Raw genomic sequence first — 23,804 nt, 5'->3', positions numbered from 1 at the left:
AGAGATCACTCTGGCGGAAAAACAAATCTGGTCACGTTGCCAATTTCAAAAGCCGATACAAAAATTTATGCCACCAGATAAAGACTGAATGCACCAATTATCACATTAAACAAGAGGAAAACCTTCTATGCACCAATTCCACCCGCGCTTTTTACAATTTTGTAAACAACAAATGAAAAGACTCAAGGTCCATCCCACCCCTGATAGGACCTAATGGTAAAGACTGCAATAATGACACTATTAAAGCCAACCTCTTTAACACATTCTTCGGCTCAGTATCTGTAAACAGCAATGGATCATGCCCAGTATTTCCTAGCCGAACCACAGACAACTACAATGATCTAATACATATCGATTTCACAGAAGACAATGTCGAAAAATCACTACGCAATCTAAAACCATCTCTATCTATTGGACCGGATGGAATATGTGCCTACTTCTTTAAAAAGCTATCCACTGCCATAGCCGAACCTCTAAGCATAATCTTTGAAAAATCTTTCAGGACCAGCTCCTTGCCTAACCTATGGTCACAAGCCATGGTCATCCCCATCTTCAAAAAGGGAGACTCCAGCCTAGTTGAAATTACAGACCAATCTCCTTATGCTGCGTCACCTGTAAAGTCATGGAATCAATTATTAACCAATCCATTATCCTCCACTTAGAGACAAACAACCTACTCTCCAATAAACAATTTGGCTTCAGGAAAAAACTATCCTGTAATCTGCAACTCTTACACTGCAAAAACATATGGACTACACAACTCAATCGGGGCAAAGCAATAGACGCAATCTACATAGACTTCTGTAAAGCCTTTGATTCAGTGGTACACGACAAACTACTCCTAAAACTAAAATCTTATGGTATCTCTGGACAACTGCATAACTGGATAGAAGCATTCCTGTCAAACAGACAACAAATGGTAAAAATTGGGAGCGTCCTATCAGATTCTGTACCTGTCAATAGTGGTGTCCCCCAAGGCAGTGTTCTAGGACCAACTCTCTTCATACTCTACATAAATGACCTCTGTGATCATATTAGGAGCAACTGCGTTCTCTTTGCTGATGATGTAAAGCTGTTCAATACCACAGACAATACTGCTACCCTACAAAAAGATCTTGACTATGTATCAGAATGGTCAAACAAATGGCAACTTCAAATCTCAACAAATAAATGCTCTGTCTTACATATTGACAAAAAAAATCAGAAAATAAAATACAAGCTGAATAGTCAAGATCTTGTTGATGATCCAAGCTCGGTAAAGGACCTTGGAATACTCACCTCTAATGATCTAAGTGCAAGAGCCCACTGCAACTACATAGCCAAAAAGGCATTAAGAGTTGTTAACCTAATCCTACGTAGATTTTTCTCTGGTAATATCACACTACTAACTAGAGCATACAAAACATTTGCTAGACCAATACTCGAATACAGCTCATCGGTCTGGAACCCACAATACGTATCTGATATTAGCACAGTTGAGAAAGTCCACAAATATTTCACAAGAAGAGTTCTCCACTCCTCTACTCGTTGTAGAATACCTTATGCCACCAGACTTGAAATTCTATACCTAGAAAACCTTGAATTACGTTTTCTTCAGTCTGATCTAAGTATGGTATATAAAATCATACATTGCAATGTCCTACCTGTCAATGAATACTTCAGCTTCAACCATAACAATACAAGAGCACACAATAGATACAAACTCAAGGTTAACCGCACCAAACTTGATTGCATGAAATACGACTTCAGCAATAGAGTGGTCAATGTCTGGAATACTCTACCTGACTCTGTAGTTTCTTCCCCAAACCCCAAAAACTTTAACCTTAGACTGTCTACTATTGACCTCACCCCTTTCCTAAGAGGTCTGTAGGGGCTGTGCATAAGCGCACCAACGTGCCTGCCGTCCCTGTCCTATTGTTTCTTTTATTTTTCTTATATGTACCCATTTCATGTATTCATAACTATGTATATACTTATATTATCTTGTAAGCAATTGACAAATCAAATAAATAAAAATAAAATAAAACATCCAGGCTGTGTGCAAAATGAAACCCTCTATATATTCTTTCCACCAGGAGGGCTAGAAGAACCACATCAGATCTGCAAGGCTGTCTCCTGACAAGCTACCTGTGCATCCTGATCACACACGACAACAGTTAACTCTTAAAGTATCAGCAACTCTTAAACTACCCAGACACACAATTATGATGAGAATATGGGCTAAAATTCGGCCTGACGGTTATTAATGTAGCATCACCAGGATGAAACTTAAGGACTACAATTTGACACTGAAAAAAAAACCCCTCTAACCCAGGGGTATCAAACTCAAGGCCCCGGGGGCTGGATCAAGTCCTTGGGGTGCTTAGATCTGGCCCACGGGGCCACCCTGGAAACAGCAAAAGAGTGGCCCGCGGTGCCTCTGCCAGCGAAAATGGAGCTCGCGAGGGCTGCGTGCGCAGTGATGGGATTCAAATTTTTTTACTACTGGTTCTGTAGGTGTGGCTTGGTGGGCGTGGCAGGGGAAGGATACTGCAAAATCCCCACTCCCTCCCCACCCGACTAACCTGCTTTCCAGCTCCGTTCTCCTGTGCAGGGCAACAAAAGAAGACCCAGCTGGGATTCGGGAGGCAGAGAATAGATGGGGGCAGGGCCAGTCAGAGGTGGTATTTGCAGGTTCTCTGAACTGCTCAAAATTTCCGCTATCGGTTCTCCAGAACTGGTCAGAACCTGCTAAATACCACCTCTGTGCGTGCAGCCCTCCTGAGCTCCGTTTCCACTGACAGAGGGTTGCAGGAGGCCATTGCAGCCAAAAATGGAGCTCGGGAGCCCATTTTTGCTGGCAGAGCACTCGGGCCACCACAGGCGCCCCCGACACAAGTGACGTAGAGCTGGCCACGCCCACCCTGGCCACGCCCAACCCGGCACCCTGAGGTCTAACACAACCCTGATGCGGCCCTCAATGAAATCGAGTTTGACCCTCCCCTGCCCTAACCTGTCTGGGGTACAAGTAGACAACCTAGTGTCTCGTGGACAACTTTTGCCCGAAAAAGGTCAGCCAAAAGTTTTTTTTTTCCCTCCTTCTCTCTTCCCGACTTTCAAGTAAAAGGAATTTCTGATGGGAAGCCACAAGGTATGGATTTATTTCCCCTTTAGCTGAAGTCAGCCACAAAATATCAGTGACTTAAGCTGAAAGGGGAAAGAAATCCACGGCTCGTGACTCCACATCAGAGATGTGGTCACACCTGAAAATGCCACAAATACCTCTGGGTGCCTCGCAGAGACAGAACTGAAATGAGGGTGGGTAGGTTCCTGTTTTCAGCATGCTTGCTTCTTATCTGCTAAGCCTTCCCTCTCGCATGCAGTGCCTCCTTTATTACACAACCTAATCAAATCTAAGATATTCAGGCTGCAACCAAAAAAAATAAAAATAAACATCTGGCTTTGGATCACGGACTAGAGGGCAGCTTAATTGCAAGAATCCAGAATTTGCTCAGCCCTGCTATTAATTCAGCCCCCGGGACTTTCGCAGCCTTCTTACCTGCCAGCCACAGGAAGGTTATAGAAATTGGATGGCTTTTTTAAATTAAAGGGCAATGGAGTTAGCTCCACAAAGAGGAAATATTCTCCCCCCACCCACCCACCCACAATTTGTCATTAAGAGAGAGTAGGGGCCTTGCAATAAATTCCCACTCCCCCACTCCGCTTTCTGAATTCAAAATGAGAGTTCAGAGTAAACGGAATCAAGGGAGTCTTAGAATCACAGCTCCAGCTAGTTTGTTCTTGGGTTCATTATCTGGAGTCTTAGAAATCTCTTACTTTATCCTTTGAGCAGGGGCAGCTTTGCAGAGGTGGGATTCAAATTTTTTAACAGCCGGTTCTGTGGGAGTGGCTAGGTGGGCATGGCTACATGGGCATGGCCATGTGACCAGGTGGGCATGGCTTTTTTGCAGCAACCCCCCCATGCTCCGTTTTTGGGCCTTCTGGGCCTCAGAGAAAGTTCCTGGGGTGGCTCAGGAAGCTTCCCTGAGGCCCAGAAAGGCAAAAAACAGAGAGTGGGGGGAGTGTGCAGCACCCCCACCCTCCTGGGCCTCAGGGAAGCCTCCTGGGCAAAGCAGTAAGACAGCGAGGGGGATCCTGGCACAGCTGATTGTCGGAACAGCTGATCGTTGGGAGGGGGGAAAACTTAAGGAGTAACTGGGCGGGGGAAAAATGCAGTCAGCCATGTCGGGCATGCATACGATGTCGTGCATGCGCAATAAGGACTGACTGGGAGAGGAGGGGCAGGTGGAGGGGGCGGAGCCAGCCAGGGGCACGATTTGCCGGTTCTCTGAACTGCGCAGAATCGTAACAACCAGTTCTATAGAACTGGTCCGAACCGGTAGATGCGTGTTTTATACCAAAATAAAATATCCTGAAAGTAAAGAAGAGTTTCAATATGTGATGGTCCAGGCTAACCTTATCTGGGCCCCAAAAAACCCCTAAACCTTGGTTTGGATTTGGGATGAAAGACCTCCATACAATTCCATGTCTATAGTAAAGATAGGGAAGGTGATGGATAGGCAGGTAGGAAGGCAGGCAGGCAGACAGACAGACAGAGTCATTCTGTGACAAGATGGGGAGCAAATAAATTGAATGAATTAGTGAGTGAGTGAAAGAAAGAAAGAAAATAGATGGATAAAGGAATGGATGGATGGATGGATGGATGGATAGATAGATAGATAGATAGATAGATAGATAGATAGATAGATAGATAGATAGATAGATAGATAGATAGATAATAGATTAGATAGATGATAGATAAGATATATAGATAGATGATAGATAGATAAAAAGATATATAGATAAATAGATGATAGATGTAAATGATAAGATAGATGATAAATAAATAGATATGATAAATAGATAGATGATAAGATAGATGACATATAGATAAAAGATGATAGATAAGATAGATAAATAGATCAGATAGATAGATACAGATAGATGATAGATAGATACATGATGATAGATAGATAGATAGATAGATAGATAGATAGATAGATAGATAGATAGATAGATAGATAGATAGATGATAGACAGATGATAGATGATAAGGTAGATGATAGATAAGAGATAGATAGATAAGATAAATAAATAGATAAGATAGATATAGATAGATGATAGATAGATGATAGATAGATATAGGTAGATGATAGATTAGATAGATAGATGATAAGATAGATGATAGATAAGAGATGATAGATAGATAAGATGGATAGATAGTATGTATAGATAGATAGATAGATAGATAGATAGATAGATAGATAGATAGATAGATAGATAGATAGATAGATATGGGCAGATATATTTCTTGACTTACAATCATTCATTTTTCTACAGTCAAAATTATAATGGCACTGAAAAAAGTGACTTACAACATCATTCATGAACAGGGCAGCATCCCATGATCCCGTGATTGCCATCTCTGATCTTCCCAGCCAGCTTCTGACCAGCAAAGCTAATGAGGGGAAGATTCAGTTAACAACCGCATGGCTCATTTAAGAAACTGCAAGGCTTTACTTAACAACCATGGCAAAAAAAAGGGTCATTAAAATTAGGCGTCCCTCACTTCACCCACACCTGGCTTAGCAATGGAAATTCGGGTCCCAATTGTGCTTTTAAGTTGAGGACTACCTGGAGATAGAAAAACAGGCAGAAAGACTGAGAAAACTGTAAGGTGGTGTGCTCACGAAATCCGCAGAGCGTCTTTCAAAGGAGAATCTCCTCTTTTTATCTTGAAAGAAAAGAGATGAGCCTGCAGTCCATATGCTACCTTTTGACCTCAATAATCTCTCTCTCTCTCTCTCTTGTTCTGTGTGCAAATCTGTTTGTGTGTATCAGCGCAAGGCAGAAAACCCGCAATTAAATGCATATTTGTTTCTGTGCAACTGATGAGTTGATTATGTGCCTTCCAGTTAATGCAGATTTTCTCTGCAATGATTTCCTTTTCTCTTACCTTCCCCTAAGCCTCCAACAGCTATTTTCTCACAAACACTGGGGTGGGGTGAAGCGGGAACTTGGAGGAGTTGCTTGTGCAGCTGTAGGAATGTGCTATGTGGTTACCAGGAACACTTGTGGTTTTTTTTAAAATAAAGTTTTCACTGGGTTTTTAACATTGCTTTTCTGTTGTTTGGGAGTTACGCTGCCTAAAAGATAGCTGGCTATACAGCTAGTGCTCAACATACAGCGCTCAAATTCCTGTTGCTAAGCGAGGCAGTTGTTAAATGAGTTTTCCCTCATTTTATGACTGTTCTTGCCACCATTGGTAAGTGAGTCACTGCAGTTGTTAAGTTAGGAACACAGCTGTGAAGTGAATCTAGCTTCTCCCTTTGACTTTGCTTGTCTGTTGTTAAGCAAGACAGTTGTTAAGTGAGTTTTAGCCCATGACCATTTTATGACCATTTTTGCCACCTTTGTTAACTGAATCACTGCAATTGTTAAGTAAGTAACACAATCATTAAGTGAATCTGGCTTCTGCACGTCAAAAGGGGATTGTCTTAACCACGGGATACTGCAATTGTCATAAATACAAGTCGGTTTCCAAGCATCTAAATTTTGATTGGGTGACCATGGAGATGCCACAATGGTTGTAAGTGTGGGAAACAGTTGTAAGTCACTTTTTTCCAGTGCCATTGTAATTTCGAACCATCACCAAATAAACTGTATGAGTCAAGAACTCCCTGTATAAAATTTTTAAATAAATAAATCTACCCCAAAGCTGGTCCTTAAGCTCTTTTTTGGTGTACATAACAATAGCACTTAGACTTATATACTACTTCACAGTGCTTTACAGCCCTCTCTAAGTGGTTTACAGAGTCACCCTATTGCCCCCAACAATCTGGATCTTCATACTCATGGCTACCTAGCTGAAACATTTTCACTCTGGCTGATTTTTATTTAAAAAAAAAAGGTCTTAGTTGCAATGGCTGCTGTTTGCTAATGGAATATAGCAAGAAATGGAAATAGAAAGGGCATATTCCAATTAGTTGAAATGCTAACGAAAAGAAGGCCTAGGGGTGATATGCAGGGCTGGGGGTTCGCAGGGGTTCGGGAGATCCTCTAGCTAAGATTCTGTGCAGTTCAGAGAACCCCCAAATCCCACTCCTGGCTGGCCCCGCCCACCCCTCCACTCCACTCCCAGGAGTCCCCACGAAGCCTGTTTTGGATGCAGGTAAGTGCAGGGTGCACATGGAGGCTCAGGGAGGGTGAAAAACAGGCCTCCCGGAAGTTGGGGAAGGCTGGAAATGGGCCTGTTTTTGGCTTCTAGAGAGCCTCCGGAGACCAGGGAGGCCATTTTCGCCCTCCTAGAAGCTCGAGGAAAGCCTCCGGAGCCCACGGAGGGCAAAAACACCCCTCCCACCATGGTGCAGGAGACCGACTAAGTCACGCCCACCCAGCAACTTGGCAGAGAACCCATTTGTTAAAATTTTTGAAGACCCTCCCTATATAGGGGAAATGCCAGTTTGTGAAAAGCTGGCCTCCATTTTGTCTTCTAACCATGCACCCAATCCAGGGGTGTCAAACTCAAGGCCCGTGGGCTGGATCGGACCCACAGGGTGCTTAGATCTGGCCCGTGCGGCTGACCTAGAAACAGCAAAGGACCGGGCTCGCAATGCCTTTGGCGAGCTCTGTTTTCACTGGCAGACGGTTGCAGGAAGCCGCCACAGCTGAAAACGAAGCTCGCGGCCTTCTTGAGCTCCGTTTTTGCTGGCAGAGGATGGCAGGAGGCCGTCGTAGCTGAAAACGGAGCTGGGGCGCCTGTTTTCCCTGGCAGAGCGCTCGAGCCACCACGGGTGCCATGAGTGACTTTGAGGTGGCCATGTCCATTCCCGGCCCCCAAGGTCAAACACAACCCTGAAGCGGCCCTTAATGAAATTGCATTTGACAGCCCTACCCTAATCGGAAACCTGCCTAGGCCAAAAGCAGCATGTGAACGGAGGCAAGGAAGGGGAAAAAAAACACAATTTCCCCCCCTTCCCCTTGAAGTCACGACACCCATCTCCTGCTTTGCATGCCAGGAACATATTCGCTGCTGCGCTCTTTAATTTCAGCCTCACCCCAGCTGAATTTGGCTTTTTGGGAAGTGGGATTATATTTTGGGAGTTGGGGCACCTTGGAACAGCCAGTCGGACTTAAGGGACTCCTTCAAATTCCAGGTTTGCTGGCTCAGCCACACGGCCAAGAATATATCGCAGCATGGAGGTGAGTTTGGCTGCTACCACTTACCTGAATATGTCAGAGAGAACCGCTCTGCTGACACAGGAATGAGACATGAGTCTTGGCAAGCCCTTGGCTAGGGAGACGTGAAAGGCAACCTCTTCCAAGCTCAGAGGAACACTGCAGGGATGTTAACAAGGGTGCCCTGGGTTCCTCTTTAATCTCAATACAACAAACAGAAGCAATTAAGAGAGAGAACACAGCGAGGGGGGTTGTCCCAGGGGTGTACCACCTTTTTGGCTTCTAAGACAAAACTTGGAAGGGTAAGATTAAGGACCCTGCTGCTCCAAGCATTCAGCTGCTCCAAGCTCAAGGCAGGCATGGAAAAGGCAACAGTGCAGGTAGTCCTCAACTTACAACCGTTGGTTTAGTGACCCTTCGAAGGGATGAGCATTGGGAAAAAGGGACTTAGGACCATTATTCACACTTAAGGGCTGTTGCAGCATCCCCGTGGTCCAAAATTCGGACCAGCTTGGCAACCGGCTCATATTTACGACGGTTGCAACGTCCCGGGGTCACATGATCCCCTTTTGCAACCTTCTGACGAGCCAAATAAGTGCAGAAGCCAGATTCACTTAACAGCTGTGTTACTCATTTAACAACTGCAGTGATTCACTTGACGAAGGTGGCAAAAAAAGGTCATAAAATGGGGTAAAACTCACTTAACAACTGTCTTTCTTCGCAGCAGAAAATTTGGGGTCAATTGTGGTGGTAAGTCAAGGACCACCTTACAGTCTCAAGCAGGGGTCCACAACCTGTGGGCCGTGACTCACTACTGGGCTGTGGCCTATTGGCCACTGGGCTGTGTGAGTGGTTGGCCAGTGTGTGCCTGTGAGCACAAACCCCCCACTCACACTAGCATTGCCGTGAGTGACCCGCGGGTGTTAACATCAATTTTGATTTGTAATTTCTGAGTTGAGAATTGCACAACTAAAGTAGAAGAAGCAAAGAAGTGGGAACACACTATGTTTCCCCGAAAATACAACCTACAACAAAAGTAAGTCCTAGCTTGATTTTTACCCATGTGCCCTATCCCCCAAATAAGCCCTAATTACCCATCCCGCTCTGGGGTGCAGGGACTGGAGCAAGGCGCACAAGTAAAAATTAAGTTAGGATGGGACGGGGATGGCGGTGCTGCCCTATTTACCAGGCCTTGCACACCCCATACCTGCTTTGCCTTGCCAGCCCACTTCTTCCGTGGCCGCTTGCTGCCACTCGCGCATGTCACCCCCCAGCCTCTGTTTCGCTGCCAGAGGCCCTTCCGGAAAGCCCTCTGCAGCTGATAACAGAGCTCCAGATCGATCCAGAACTCTTTTATCAGCTGAGATGCCTTCCAGAAAGCCCTCTGCAGCCAATAACAGGGTAAGACACCCCCTTGAAAATAAGAACTGGTGCCTTTTTTGTTGGCAAAAAAATATATAAGACCGGGTCTTATTTTTTGGGAGACTACGGTAATAGTGTTGAACTTAAGCAGTGCAAAATTTATATGTATGTATGTGTATGTATGTATGTATGTATGTATGTATGTATGTATGTATGTATGTATGTAAATACCTACCAATCTTCAGAGAGCTAGAAGACCAGATGACTGCGAAGAAAATAAATCCTTCTTTTCCTCATCATTCACCCAGAACTAAAAAAGCTTCTCAGATGAAAAGTGAAACCTCTTCAAGGAAGAAACGCCAAGAAAGCTCAATTGGCTTTTGAAAAAGCACCCTTAAGATAAGGATTCTAATATGACTACAAACAGTTGAGATTTCCAATGTGGGCAGAAGATGACTCACCAACCTCAGATCGCTGCGCCTGGGGAAAAGTTTCTTTTTTCCGCTGAAATAGACATCAAATTCATCCACCTTCAAACGATGGGCATAATCAATGTAGGCAGCGACCTCCTGGCCGCGGGCATTTCGATCACGAATGAAGATTATGGACTAGAGACAAAAGGGAAAAGTGTTACTGTACTCCAGTGCCCATTAAAAAATAGCCTTGCACCGTTTTCATAGTTTCTTTGGAAGATCAGGATTTCAGTCGTTCTGTCCTTCCATCATTCTGGTTTCTGATAAAGATGGCACCACTAATGGCAGCCTTGGTGAAATGCTATATCGTGGTTCTGATGTTTTCTTAGACACGAATCTAGTTTTTCCACCCGTGCCCTCACTCTGCTAAACTCTTAATTCCCATAGCACTGTATTATTTCTCACCTTTTCTCATGCTCTCTTCTTCCCTACTATCTTCTCGTATTGGTTTCTTATGATTTATCAAGTGCTGTTTCTAAATTATGATTAATGATTGTAACTACGAAGTATTTACTTGCTGTTTATATGTACACCGTGAGCTTATGCACTGGAGACAAATTCCTTGTGTGTTCAATCACACTTGGCCAGTAAAGAACCTATTCTATTCCTATTCCTATTCCTATTCCTATTCCTATTCCTATTCCTATTCTATTCTATTCTATTCTATTCTATTCTATTCTATTCTATTCTATTCTATTCTATTCTATTCTATTCTATTCTATTCTATTCTATTCCTATTCCTATTCCTATCTATCCCTACCATCCTGCCCTGCCCTGCCCTGCCCTGCCCTGCCTTGTCCCATCCTATCCTATCCTATCCTACCTTCATCAAACTTGCAGGTACTATCTCTGTAGCCAGATCCAATTTGTATTTGCTGTGAAGTAATTTTAATGGGATTTTCCCTGGAAGAAGAGTAAGTAGCATGGCAGACGTCCTCTGGGGAAAATGAAACATCTCCACTATTTCAAAGTGTAAACTACAACAGTGTTTCTCAATTTTAAGAGCTGCGGATGTCAACGCTCAGAATTCCCTAGCCAGTGGTGCTAGCATCAAAATTCTCCCTTGAATTCTTAAAGTGCTCTCAAGTGCCGATTCCCTTTTAAAAAGGGATCTTAGTCATACTGTTGGGTCAGTGCTGTTCCATTGTGCTGTTGTCATTCGTGAAACAGATGAAATCCTAGAGCAGGATGAGCAGGGGTGGGCTTTAAAAAAATTTAGCAACAGGTCCACTGCCCGGTTGGTGGGTGGGCATGGCCACCGTGGGCATGGCCTAGTTAGCCTCCTGCACCATGGCCGGGGGGGTCGATTTCACCCTCCCCATGCTCCAGAGGCTTTCCTCGAGGCTCCAGAAGGGCTCCCTGAGCTCCAGAGACCCTTCTGGAACTTCTGAGAGGCCCATATTTTGCCCTCCCTGGGTTCTGGAGACTTTCCTTGAGCCTCTGGGAAGCCCATTTCCCCCCTGCCCCGAGATTCCACATGGGCCCTGCACTTACCTGGGACCCAAAACGGGACGCATGGAGACTCCTGGGATGGGCAAGGTGGTGTGGGTGGTTGTTGTAACTACCAGTTCAGCGAACCGGATGTAAAATTAACATCCGGTTTGCCCAAACCGGTGAGAACCATTAGCAGCCCTCCCCTGAGTATGAGGCAGGAATTCTCACCCAAGAGAAGACAATTTCCTTCCAACATCGACAGAGGCCTCTACATCACTGCTCTGGTTTCAAATAGACTAGGCAGGTTCAGGAACAAATGAACACAAATTAGCCAGTGTTGTAAGTTCACTCCAGATGGGTTTGGAGTAGATTCTGAACTGAGGGAGAACCTCCTGTGGAGAGGTGTGTTTCTATTTAATGTGTACAAGTCCTTCCTTTCTTCATTACAGGTGATTGATGAAAGAAAGGAACGGTTTATATAGATTACTGTCAGTGTGTGAATTTAGGCATTTTATAGAGTGCCTAGGAAATCTATAGAAAGTAAAAATGGGATATCAGAGCATGAAACACATAATATTTCACACATTTCCAAAGCATTCTACGCAATGCCAAAAGACAAACTAGCGAAGTATAAGATACTCCTGCTAAAATTCCCTTCTAGCTTTCCTTGTTGCAACAAGTCAATATTGGCTTTTTTAACTGGTTTTTTTTTCCCCCAATAAGAAAGTCTTGTACTTTATTTTGGATTCCTTCTTTCATTTTCATGTTTATCTTTTCTATAAACACTAACTGTAATCCTTTTCATTAAAGGCCTAGAGACTGAAACATTTGAAGAACGGTTGCAGGATTTGGGTTTGGCTAATCTAGAGAAAAGAAGGATTAGGACGACATGATAATATCTTCCAATATTTGAGGGGCTGCCACAAAGAAAAGGAGGTCAACTTATTTTCCAAAGCACCTGAAGGCAAGACAAGAAGCAATGGATGGAAACTAATCAAGGAGAGAAGCAATCTGGAATTAAGGAGAAATTTCCTAACTGTGAGGACAATTAACCAAACTTCAGAAGTTGTGGGTGCTCCATCACTGGAGGTTTTTAACAAGAAACTGAACAGTCGCTTGTCTGAAATGGTATAGGGTCTCCTGCTTGAGCAGGGGGTTGGACTAGAAGACCTCCAAGGTCCCTTCTAGCTCAATTCTATTCTGATTCTGATTCATGACCCTCTTTTCATACTTGGCCTAAATAGTTCTTGCCATTCTGCACTCTAAGTATTATATACAATGCTTAGGGAAAGTATATAGTATATTAAACATAGACATTTCATACTTCACTTAAAATGTCACTCATTCTTGTAGATTTCCTAAGCATTCTTTTTAAGCATTGAGCCTCTGGGGTGCAGTGGTTAGAGTGCAGTACTGCAAGCTACTTCTGCAGCCAGCTGCCTACAATTTGGCAGTTCGAATCTCACCAGGCTCAAGGTTGACTCAGTCTTCCATCCTTCCGAGGTGGGTAAAATGAGGACCCAGATTGTTGGGGGCAATATGCTGACTCTGTAATCCGCTTAGAGAGGGGTGTAAAGTATTATAAAGCGGTATATAAGTCTAAGTGCTATTGCTATTCTATACAGTACCAGCTTTTCACACATTTATTTATTTATTTTATTTTATTTATTTGATTTGCCAATTGTTTACAAGATAATAAGTATAAGTGTATACATAGTTGTGAATACATGAAATGGGTACATATAAGAAAAATAAAAGAATAAGAGAAACAATAGGACAGGGACGGTAGGCACGTTGGTGCGCTTATGCACTCTTAGGAAAGGGGTGAGGTCAATAGTAGACAGTCTAAGGTTAAAGTTTTTGGGGTTTGGGGAAGAAACTACAGAGTCGGGTAGAGTATTCCAGACATTGACCACTCTATTGCTGAATTCGTATTTCCTGCAATCAAGTTTGGTGCGGTTTACTTTGAGTTTGTATCTATTGTGTGCTCTTGTGTTGTTATGGTTGAAGCTGAAGTATTCATTGACAGGTAGGACATTGCAATGTATGATTTTATATACCATGCTTAAGTCAGACCGAAGACGGCGTAATTCAAGGTTTTCTAGTTCTAGAATTTCAAGTCTGGTGGCATAAGGTATTCTACAACGAGTAGAGGAGTGGAGAACTCTTCTTGTGAAATATTTCTGGACTTTCTCAATTGTGCTAATATCAGATACGTAATGTGGGTTCCAGACTGATGAACTGTATTCGAGTATTGGTCTAGCAAATGTTTTGTATGCTCTGGTTAGTAGTGTGATATTACCAGAGAAAAAGCTACGTAGGATTAGGTTAACAACTCTTAATGCCTTTTTGGCTATGTAGTTGCAGTGGGCTCTAGCACTTAGATCATTAGAGGTGAGTATTCCAAGGTCCTTTACAGAGCTTGGGTCATCAACAAGTTCTTGACTATTCAGCTTGTATTTTATTTTCTGATTTTTTTGCCAATATGTAAGACAGAGCATTTATTTGTTGAGATTTGAAGTTGCCATTTGTTTGACCATTCAGATACATAGTCAAGATCTTTTTGTAGGGTAGCAGTATTGTCTGTGGTATTGAACAGCTTTACATCATCAGCGAAGAGAACGCAATTGCTCTTAATATGATCACAGAGGTCGTTTATGTAGAGTATGAAGAGAGTTGGTCCTAGAACACTGCCTTGGGGGACACCACTATTGACAGGTACTGGATTTGATAGGACCCTCCCGATTTTGACCATTTGTTGTCTGTTTGACAGGAATGCTTCTATCCAGTTATTCAGTTGTCCAGAGATACCATAGGATTTTATTTTTAGGAGTAGTTTGTCGTGTACCACTGAATCAAAGGCTTTACAGAAGTCTATGTAGATTGCGTCTATTGCTTTGCCCTGGTCGAGTTGTGTCGTCCATATGTTTTTGCAGTGTAAGAGTTGCAGATTACAGGATAGTTTTTTCCTGAAACCAAATTGTTTATTGGAGAGTAGGTTATTTGTCTCTAAGTGGAGGATGATGGATTGGTTAATAATTGATTCCATGACTTTACAGGTGACGCAGCATAAGGAGATTGGCCTGTAATTTTCAACTAGGCTTGGGTCTCCCTTTTTGAAGATGGGGATGACTGTGGCTTGTGACCATAGGTTAGGCAAGGAGCTGGTCCTGAAAGATTTTTCAAAGATTATTTCAAACATTGCTGGTAACATATACATTAAACAGAATTTATGACAGTGGTAGCTGGCTGCTGGTTCTGAAAAAGAAACAAAACAAGATTGTCTCAAGAAAATCGAAAGCCACGCTCCTACTTTAAAATAGACTTTGGTTCGTCATAGACATATCAAGATCAGGAAGAGGCAAATTTGAAAGGCATATTGAATATGAGCAAGGAGGAACCCACGGTGAGGTCATAAAAAGAAGAGTTACTCAGGTCTTTTCTATTTACCAGCATGAAAAAAAAAAAGGCAGAAGGTTCCTGTCAAAACAGCAGTCAATCAATCAATCAATCAATCAATCAATCAATCAATCAATGAGATTCTAGAGTCAAAACCCAGGAATGTCTCTTCCTCTTGAACTGCTGCATGAATTCTCTCAAAAGAAGAAAATCTGAACCGCTATAATATAATTTTTGCCAGGGACAGAAAAATATTTTCTCTTCATGGTCAGAACGGAAGCACGGAACATATTGCAGCTATGAGGAATTAAACAGAGGAGTGGGCTGCTGGGGGTTCTCAGGGGTTTGGGAGAGCACCTAGCTAAGATTCTGTGCAGTTTGGAGAACCCCCAAATCCCACTCCTGGCTGTCCCCGCCTATCCCTCCCCTTCCCTCCCAGGAGTCCCCACGTGGCCCGTTTTGGATGCAGGTAAGTGCAGGGTGCATGCAGAGGCTCAGGGAGGGTGAAAAATGGGCATCCTGGAAATTCAGGAAGGCTGGAAATGGGCCCATTTCCAGCTTCCAGAGAGGCTCTGGAGTCCGGGGAGGCCATTTTCGCCCTCCCGGAGGTTCAAGGAAAGCCTCTGGAGCCCAGGGAAGGGCAAAAACGCCTCCCCTGCCATGGCTGACTAGGCCACGGCCACCATGTCCACATCCACCCAACAACTGGGTAGAGAACCTGTTGCTAAAATTTTTGAAGCCCATCCCTGGTTAAACATCATGTTACAAATCCATGAACCATTGATTCATGATATATGTTTTATTTTTTTTAAAAAAGAAGAAATTAACAATAACCATCCTAAATTATATGTTTAAAAAGTTAGGAAAGCAGGCACTGTCTTATGTTCTGTGCACATCATACAGGACATCTTTCAATTATCCTATGATTATAAAATTAATTTCCTAAAATAGGTGTTTTCACACAGACCTGCCATGTGGAAAGTGACAAATTTTTGCAGCTCTACAAGGAAGCAGTCAGTATGTCTCACTGTGTGGTTGTTGTTGTTGTTGTTTTTAAAAAAAAACCCAGCTTCAAACACCTAATCAAAAATATCTGGATGACATCGCCACCTCACAAAAAAAATTCGTGTGATAAAGGAACAAAGTTTCTTTTTTTTTTTTCTTTTTGATCAAGGATCATCTGTCAGCATTCAACTCCATTTTCTCCCTATTTCCAAAAAAAATCCATTTAACAGTACTTAAAAAGCTTTCATTCATAAAACATACAAGTGTGTTGGATAGCTATTCTTAAGATGTTCTATTCGTTTTTCAGTTTTACCGCACCTTTCTGCCTCAGAGAAAATAGGCTTGGCGGGAGGTAGTTAAACATTTTCTCCCTTAACATGATAACACAGCAGGTAACTGGGTTCATACTAATAATTAATAACTACTACAAGGGCACGTTAAGGTGATAAGAGAATACAGGTATCTGCAACCTGGCTCTGTCCAGATGTTTCAAGAATTCCGTTCCAAGAATTTCTAACCAGCATGACCGAGTGGCTATCACCAATCTTTGGGTTGGCCCTTTTCATATAAAATCAGGGCTGAACAGAGCTTATCCTAAAAGCATAGTCAAAAATGAGAGAAAAAGCAACACATGCCTCAGATGGAAAGTCCCTACGGAGAATGGTAAGGACAGCAGAGAAGATCATAGGAAGCTCACTTCCTGTTATTCAGGATACTGTTTATAAGCACTATGTGCTTAGAGCTCAAAGCATTGTTAGAGACCCTGCACAGCCACTTCACAGTCTGTTTCTGTTGCTCCCCTTTGGGAGGAGATTTCGAAGTATTTCTAGCAGGACTACCAGGTTCTGTAACAGCTTTGTTCCCTATGCCCTCCGTCTGGTAAACTCACAAGATTAATTTCTCTCACCATGTGCATTTATATATCTGAACTAGACTGTGTTGTTTCTCTGTGTCACATAACATATGTGGGTATATACACATTTTTAAATGTATTTATTTATTTTTTCATGTTCATGTTGGGTATATTGGAGGTGGTGAACCTTTGAGAACTGTATTCAACAAAATTTCATTTTAATGTATGCCAATTAGTGTACATTCAAAGTGACAATAGTCATTCTAAGTCATGTGGTAAGTGCTACGTGCAGCCATGAAAATACAGAAGGATTTTACATGAAAATCCAGAAGGGTTTACCATTAAAGGGCAGCACAGTAGCTCAGTGGTTAAGATGCTGGGCTTGTCAGCTGGAAAGCCAGCAGCCCAGGTTCAAGACACGAGCTCCACATGACAGGGTGAGCTCCCTTCCTCACCTGAGCTCCTGCCAATCTAGCAATTCGAAAGCACACAAATCATCATCATCTTTTAACAACCCCATAATCCCTCACAGGGTGGAGTCTGGGCACCTGACAGGGTATTTGGGAGTCTGGGCACCTGACCTAGCAGAGTGTTTACTGGGCGGAAGCCCTTCCTGTTGCCAATGAGGAGTTTTTTTTCAACAGATATATTCTCATTGTGCCCAGAGAGAGAAATATCTGCCTCTACTTAGGATTGAACTCACAGGCTCCTGATCATGAGGCGAGAGCTCCACCTCTAGGCCACTGCACCACTGTACCACTTCATTGGGAAGGTAATAGCATTCCGTGACATCATGCTGGCCACATGACTGTGGAAATGTCTTCATACAGCACTGGCTCAATGGCCTTGAAATGGGGTTGAATACCGCAGTGACTAACCGAGTAAAATTCACAGGGTCTCCTCTTTTTTAATGATTAAATGTGCTAATACTAGAACTACAAACACAGACAAAATTATCAAATCAGCAACCAACAACTAAATAATACAAAGATGAAGCAGTCATTAAAATAAGAAATATTGCTCAGTATGGCCAGGAGGAGGAGGAGGAATCAATGTCCTTAGGAGAAAATATTAGAAAAATAAAATTGTTATATGATAAATTAGAAGGGATTATATTGGAATATAAAGTATTTATAATGATAGTATTTTATTATGATTAGAAGTAGGGAAATGAAAACTTATTAAAATTATATAGGTAAATCTTGGTTAAGTGGAAATGAAGAAAAAAATATGAAATTGTTAAATGAATATCTCTGGAATAAATATAAGATATATTGTAGATTGGGGGATATACCATGTGGAGCCAAAATATATTAGTTTTATTTTATTCTTACTCTTTTTTGATTGTTTACTATATATTGGTCTTGAGAAAGTTAACAATGATAATAATGTATAATGTAAAATAAAATAGGTGGTAAGCTGAAAATGGAAATAATAAGGGATAAAGAATTGAAAATATATGTGAGGATGAAATGATCTTAAGATTGAACTAATGAATTGAAATATGAAATGGAAGCTTATTTAAAGATTAGTGGAATGGATGACTTGATGTGATGTTAAACAAGAAAGTTGAAAATTTGGACTTTCGGTTTGGGTTTCTTCACTGACAGACCAAAACCGCAATTGTACGTGGTTTTGATCCGTGCTTGCCTCCGGAGCTCCCCGAGCCGGCTGGCTTCGGGGCTAAGCCATCCCATAGAGGTGGTGAAGAGGGGGGAGACTGCCAGCAGGGTTGAGGAGAGCCACATCTCTCCTCCTCAGCTGGCCATTACTCCCTTTCCCGAAGGCGGTTGCAGCGTTGGTCAGAAATGGCCACCTCAAAGAAGAACTCAACTGGAAAAGAATGTGCAGGAGGAAGATAAGAAGTGAAAGTCTTGGTTGACCGGGTTAAACTGCAAAAGCAACAATGCAAGGTACCCTGGTATTTAAACTATAAAAAAATAACATTGTTCCCAAAGAAGATTTTGAAGCAGCGAAGGAGAGAGAAAAGGGAATTATTTGGTTTGTTTTTTCCCTTCCCTTCTATATACTGATAGCTAAGAGACTTAAGCAAGAAATTGAAAAAAATCCACTTTGACATCAATAGGCATTTAAGCTGAAAATAAAATGTCAAAGGGATAATAAAGATTTCTGGATACTTAAAAGCTTTTAAAAGCAGGAAAGGAGAGAAAAAGAATAAAAGGGCAGGGTCTGGAAAAATGAAGGAGACTGCCTGGAACTAAAACCTCAACAAGATTCCTAAAAGATACATTTTAACTGAAACTTGGCAACAAAATAGTAGAACCCCAGGAAGAGAAAGTTGAAAAAAGAAGCAAGAAGAAACAGCTTGGGGTTATTTGGATTACTTGGTGATCTCTAGATTTTTGGTTACTGAATTTAAATGACTAAAATCAATCGGGTGGTTGTTTAAAACTGTTTAAAATGGCACCACTTTTAGAAGAACTGAAAATGGAACTTAAAAAGTACAAAGAAGATGCACAAGAAGGGAGAGGTTCTTTTGGCTTCGTATTTCAACTCTTAGAAATGGAGATCTGGAACTATGAGAAACAACAAGAAACGCTTGTAGAACAAGAAGATTGGGACAAAGAAGAAGCCATCTTTAATGATCAAGTAATTTTATGTGGGGGGAAAAAGGAAAGGGGGGAGAAAGAGAATGAAAAGTTTAAGATTTGAAAAAACAACCAAAAAAAAGAAGAATAGTTTGAAAAATAAGTATAATTTTAGAAAGCAACAGAAGAGGGGATTACAGAAGAGAGAATTAGAAGTAGAGAGACAAGGGGGTAAAAAGGGGAGGGAGAAGAAGAGAGGGAAGAAGGAATGGAAAAGAAGTTATAAAGGACAGAAACAAGATATAGAGAAACAGGGCAAAGGTATAAGAATTGAAAGTATAAGCCTGTTTAGAGATAATGGGTGAAAACTTAATTATAAAAGGGATTCTGCAAAGGTACATAAGATAGTATTGTTATATTACAAATAGAAATAATATTTGAAAATATGCTTAAAATGATGGATAAAATATTTATTGTAGTCTAGTGGAATGCTTGTTAATAAACAAATGAAATAAAGTGAATGAGAGAATTAAACTAGGAAAGGATGGGAACATTTTAATTATTATTAAAGATTTATAAAATATAAGTGAAGAGAAATATGGAAAAAAATTAATTATGGAAAGTTTGTAAGTGTTCCCAAGGAAGTATGATATTTAATTGAAAAGAAATGTTAATGGTGTTAAGATGTTAATGAATATTAATGATAGAATTGAATTGGAAGGGAATGAGTGTTTTATTTACATATATAAATAATCTTTTTTTTAAAGAATATAGTGTGTATTTAAGAATGTACCAAGCAGAATTCGATTGGAAGTTATGTATTATATTGAATGTTATAATTTTAAAGGTGTACATTGAAGCTTAAATAAGAGTTGAATGGATAAAATTAAAAGATATAAAGGCATCATACTCCAATTAGTAACTACAGAAGAAAATTTGTTTAATGAGAAAAAATAATATGAAATTGAAACAGGACAGACAAAAGTATAAATGTAATGATTTGAATTGAGATGAGATAATCAAAATAAAGTTGAGAAAATTAAAAGAGGGGGGAAAACTATGTAGAAAATGTAAAACAGTAATAAGATATGGAATAGAACACAAGAATGAGCATGAAATTGAATTTGTGTCTGTATGAAGAAGTGAAACCCGGGACCATGCTATTTAAAAAAAAATGTTTATTTGTATTATGATTTTTTTTGTGAAAACCCAAATAAAATTTTCAAAAAAAAAAAAAAAAAAGAAAGTTGAAAATTTAATTATGACTATGCATAAATGTTGTAATCTGGAACCACGTTGGTCACATGAAGAGATGTGTAAAAAAATAAAAATAAAAAACTTTTTATTAAAAAGAAAGAAAAATAAAATTGTTCTACAGATGGTCAGATATTTTGGGTCCTTGTCTATTTGGCATAAATTAAATTATTTGCTTCTGTATCATTTGATGATTACTTTGTAAATCACAGAAATATTCACTGAATTATATGTCTTTCCTACTCACAAATAGGTTTTTACATATTTTATTACCTATTTATAAAATACAGTTCGGTGTGGGCGTTAAATATCTCATTTTAAGTGGGCAATTCTAATTCAATGAAAAGACGTTTAACTGAAGGATCTTTATTTGGCTTCTGCAAGGAGTTTATTTTATTTCCTCATTCCCTCTGAGTTTAAGTGTAGAAGTCCATGTTCCTTTTTCTATATTTTTATCAAATGACACAACAATTGTTAATACTTATTTATTAATAAATGTGCATTTCAGTTGAATGACACGTTGCAGACTTTCATACCAATGGTGGGATTCAACAATTTTTACTACTGGTTCTGTGGGCGTGGCTTGGCTTGATGGGCGTGCTTGGTGGGCGTGGCAGGGGAAGGATACTGCAAAATCCCCATTCCCTCTCCACCCCACTAACCTGCTTTCCAGCTCCGTTCTCCTGTGCAGGGCAGCCAAAGAAGACCCAGCCAATCAGCTGGGACTCGGGAGGCAGAGAAGAGATGATGGCGGGGCTAGTCAGAGGTGGTATTTGCCAGTTCTCCGAACTACTCAAAATGTCTGCTACCGGTTCTCCAGAATGGTCAGAACCTGCTGAATTCCACCTCTGTTTCATACCAAACCAGATATACCCTGAAAATGAACTCTAGCGCAGATAGTCCTCATTTAGCAGTTATTTGAGGTTACAAAGGGGATAAAAATTAATTTCATGGCCGAGCCTCACATTTATGGCCTTCACAGATGTGAAAAGTAAAATAAAGCTTTCTTGCCACAGCTGTTAAGCGAATCCCTGCAGTTTGTTACGTTAGTAACATGGCAGTGAAGTGAACCTGGCTTCCCCATTGACTTTAATTGTCAGAAGATCGCAAAAGGGGATCACATTAACCCCGGGACACTGCAAACGTCATAAATATGAGTCAGTTGCCAATAATCTGAGTTTTTTTTAATATATAGGAGTGTTAGAATAGAATAACTACATGGGGATGTTGCAATGGTCATATGAGTGAAAATGTTCGTGTCACATTTTTTCAGGGCCACTGTAATTTCGAATGGTCACTGAACGAATGAATGTTTGTAAGTCTAGGACTACCTGTGCATGGGAAAGAACTAAATATAGTGGGAGATCATCTAAGAAAGCAAGGCACACACATACTCAATTAAAACCAAAAATGGGATGACTCTTTGAAAAGATAAATTTAGAGAGTTTTCAATAACATAGAGTAGAGTAGAGTAGAGTAGAGTAGAGTAGAGTAGAGTAGAGTAGAGTAGAGTAGAGTAGGGTAGAGTAGAATAGAGTAGAGTAGAGTGGAATAGAATAGAACAGAATAGAACAGAATAGAATTCTTTATTGGTCAAGTGTGACTGGACATACAAGGAATTTGTCTCCACTGCATAAGCTCCCAGTGTACATAAAAGATATAAGTGATAAATCGTAGTCATCATAAATATACAGTATTCATCATGATTCATAAGGTACAACAGAACTAAGGAGAAAATTCCTGACAGAATAATTAATCAGTGGAACAACTTGCCTCCAGAAGTTGTTTGGTGCTCCAACACTGTAAGTTTTTAAGAAAAGATTGGATAACCATTTGTCTGAAATGGGATAGGATTACTGCCTAAGCAGGGGGTTAGACTAGAAGACCTCCAAGGTCCCTTCCAACTCTGTTATTCTATTCTAACACTTTGTGATTTTATTTTTAATTAAAAATACTTTAATTTAATTTTTTTCTGTCTCCCCAGCCCATAGCCCCTGCCACCTCGCAAGGACATGGCCATCCATCTCAGAAATGATTCATTGTACACTTGAGAATCAGACGTCCAAAGCCTCACTCTCTGTGCAAACTCCATAATATGGATTCTTGGGCTGTGTCCATATATTGCACGTAACTCCAAGTTTCTCAAGCAATTATGTCTGAACAAAAGTAACACAATGAACTTTCTCAAAAGCTGTTTTTCTCTCTGCCCTGAAAAATCCCCTTCAGAAATGCATGCCGTTGGCCAAGGGTAATTTCACTGACAATGGAACGAAATTAAAGTGTTATTGAAAGAAAACAGATTCCCCAGAATTGCTAGAGAAGAGAACAGTTTGTTTTTTTCTGAAATCAAGGACACAGCTTTGCTATTTTGCCGCTTGGAAATGTATAAAAAGGTAGAAGCGTTGGAAGAAATATCCATCTGGTTCAGTTCCAAGCCAGGAGGAAGATACTGGAAACATGGAGGCTGATTGGAAAGATGGTTTAATGATGAAGCAGAACCACCAAGCACATGGTTCTCTGGTGCAGCTGACCACATGGAGTTGAGACTGAGGGGTTTTTATACCTTCTCTCGGGCTTTGAACTTAAGCTTCCTGTTCCTGTGCAAGAACATGTATTCTATTGGCTGTGGTCAGATTCCTATGGGCTCGTGTTTGTCTGAGCTCCCAGGTTTGGTTGAAGTTTGCTGGATGTTGCAATGTCCTTAAGAGATTGTGCAATGCAGTGAACTCTGTGTCTTCTGCTAAACCTATTATGTCCTGGAGGGTCATGTCTTAATCCCACCACCCTGGAGCTGAAGGTTGTTTGTCTTGTAGATAGGCTGGCCTAGTCCTGCTGGGGCTATTAAGAAAGGTGGGGGCTGTGTCAGAGTATATTCATGAACTGGAATAGAGCATGGTACAAGGCCAGCCAATGAATAGGCATAGCAACAAAGTCAGCCAATGAGGACTGTTTGGAAACTGAAACTAGAAGTAGCCTAGGCGTGGCTCTATGTTAAGCTCTGAATCTGTCTATTGAAAATGAAACTGCTTCTCTCCTCTGCTGTGTGTCTTGCTTGCCTGCTGAACTAAAGTGAAACTGATGTCTGTTTCTGAGCTGTTGAGTTGCTGTTCTGCTCTGAACCTGTAACATGTTTGCTTCTGTTTGAGTTTGCTCCATGTTGGAGAAACCTATAACTGGTATTGTAAAATTTACTTCATATGTTTATGAAGAAGTTAAATGAAGCCTCAGCCATCTGTGTTTACTTTTCTGGCGCTGAAT

At 41.1% G+C, this 23,804-nt stretch overlaps 1 protein-coding gene across 2 annotated transcripts in view; it reads right to left on the bottom strand.

Annotated features, from left to right (window-relative positions):
* Positions 1-23,804, bottom strand: part of CFAP299 (cilia and flagella associated protein 299) — a 320,900-nt gene that overhangs the window by 70,142 nt on the left and 226,954 nt on the right. The window contains exon 4 of one of the 2 annotated variants that reach the window (XM_087962764.1): positions 10,041-10,187. In XM_087962764.1, the coding sequence (XP_087818890.1) occupies positions 10,041-10,187 (147 nt within the window). The remainder of the gene's footprint in view (positions 1-10,040; positions 10,188-23,804) is intronic. The other variant, XM_026676450.2, reaches the window with a different exon arrangement.

The sequence above is a fragment of the Notechis scutatus genome, chromosome 4 (assembly GCF_049901735.1).
Source record: "Notechis scutatus isolate UNSWTSFEM ecotype Mainland chromosome 4, rNotScu1.2, whole genome shotgun sequence".
Taxonomy (NCBI): domain Eukaryota; kingdom Metazoa; phylum Chordata; class Lepidosauria; order Squamata; family Elapidae; genus Notechis; species Notechis scutatus.
This window is presented reverse-complemented; position numbering and strand designations above follow the sequence as displayed.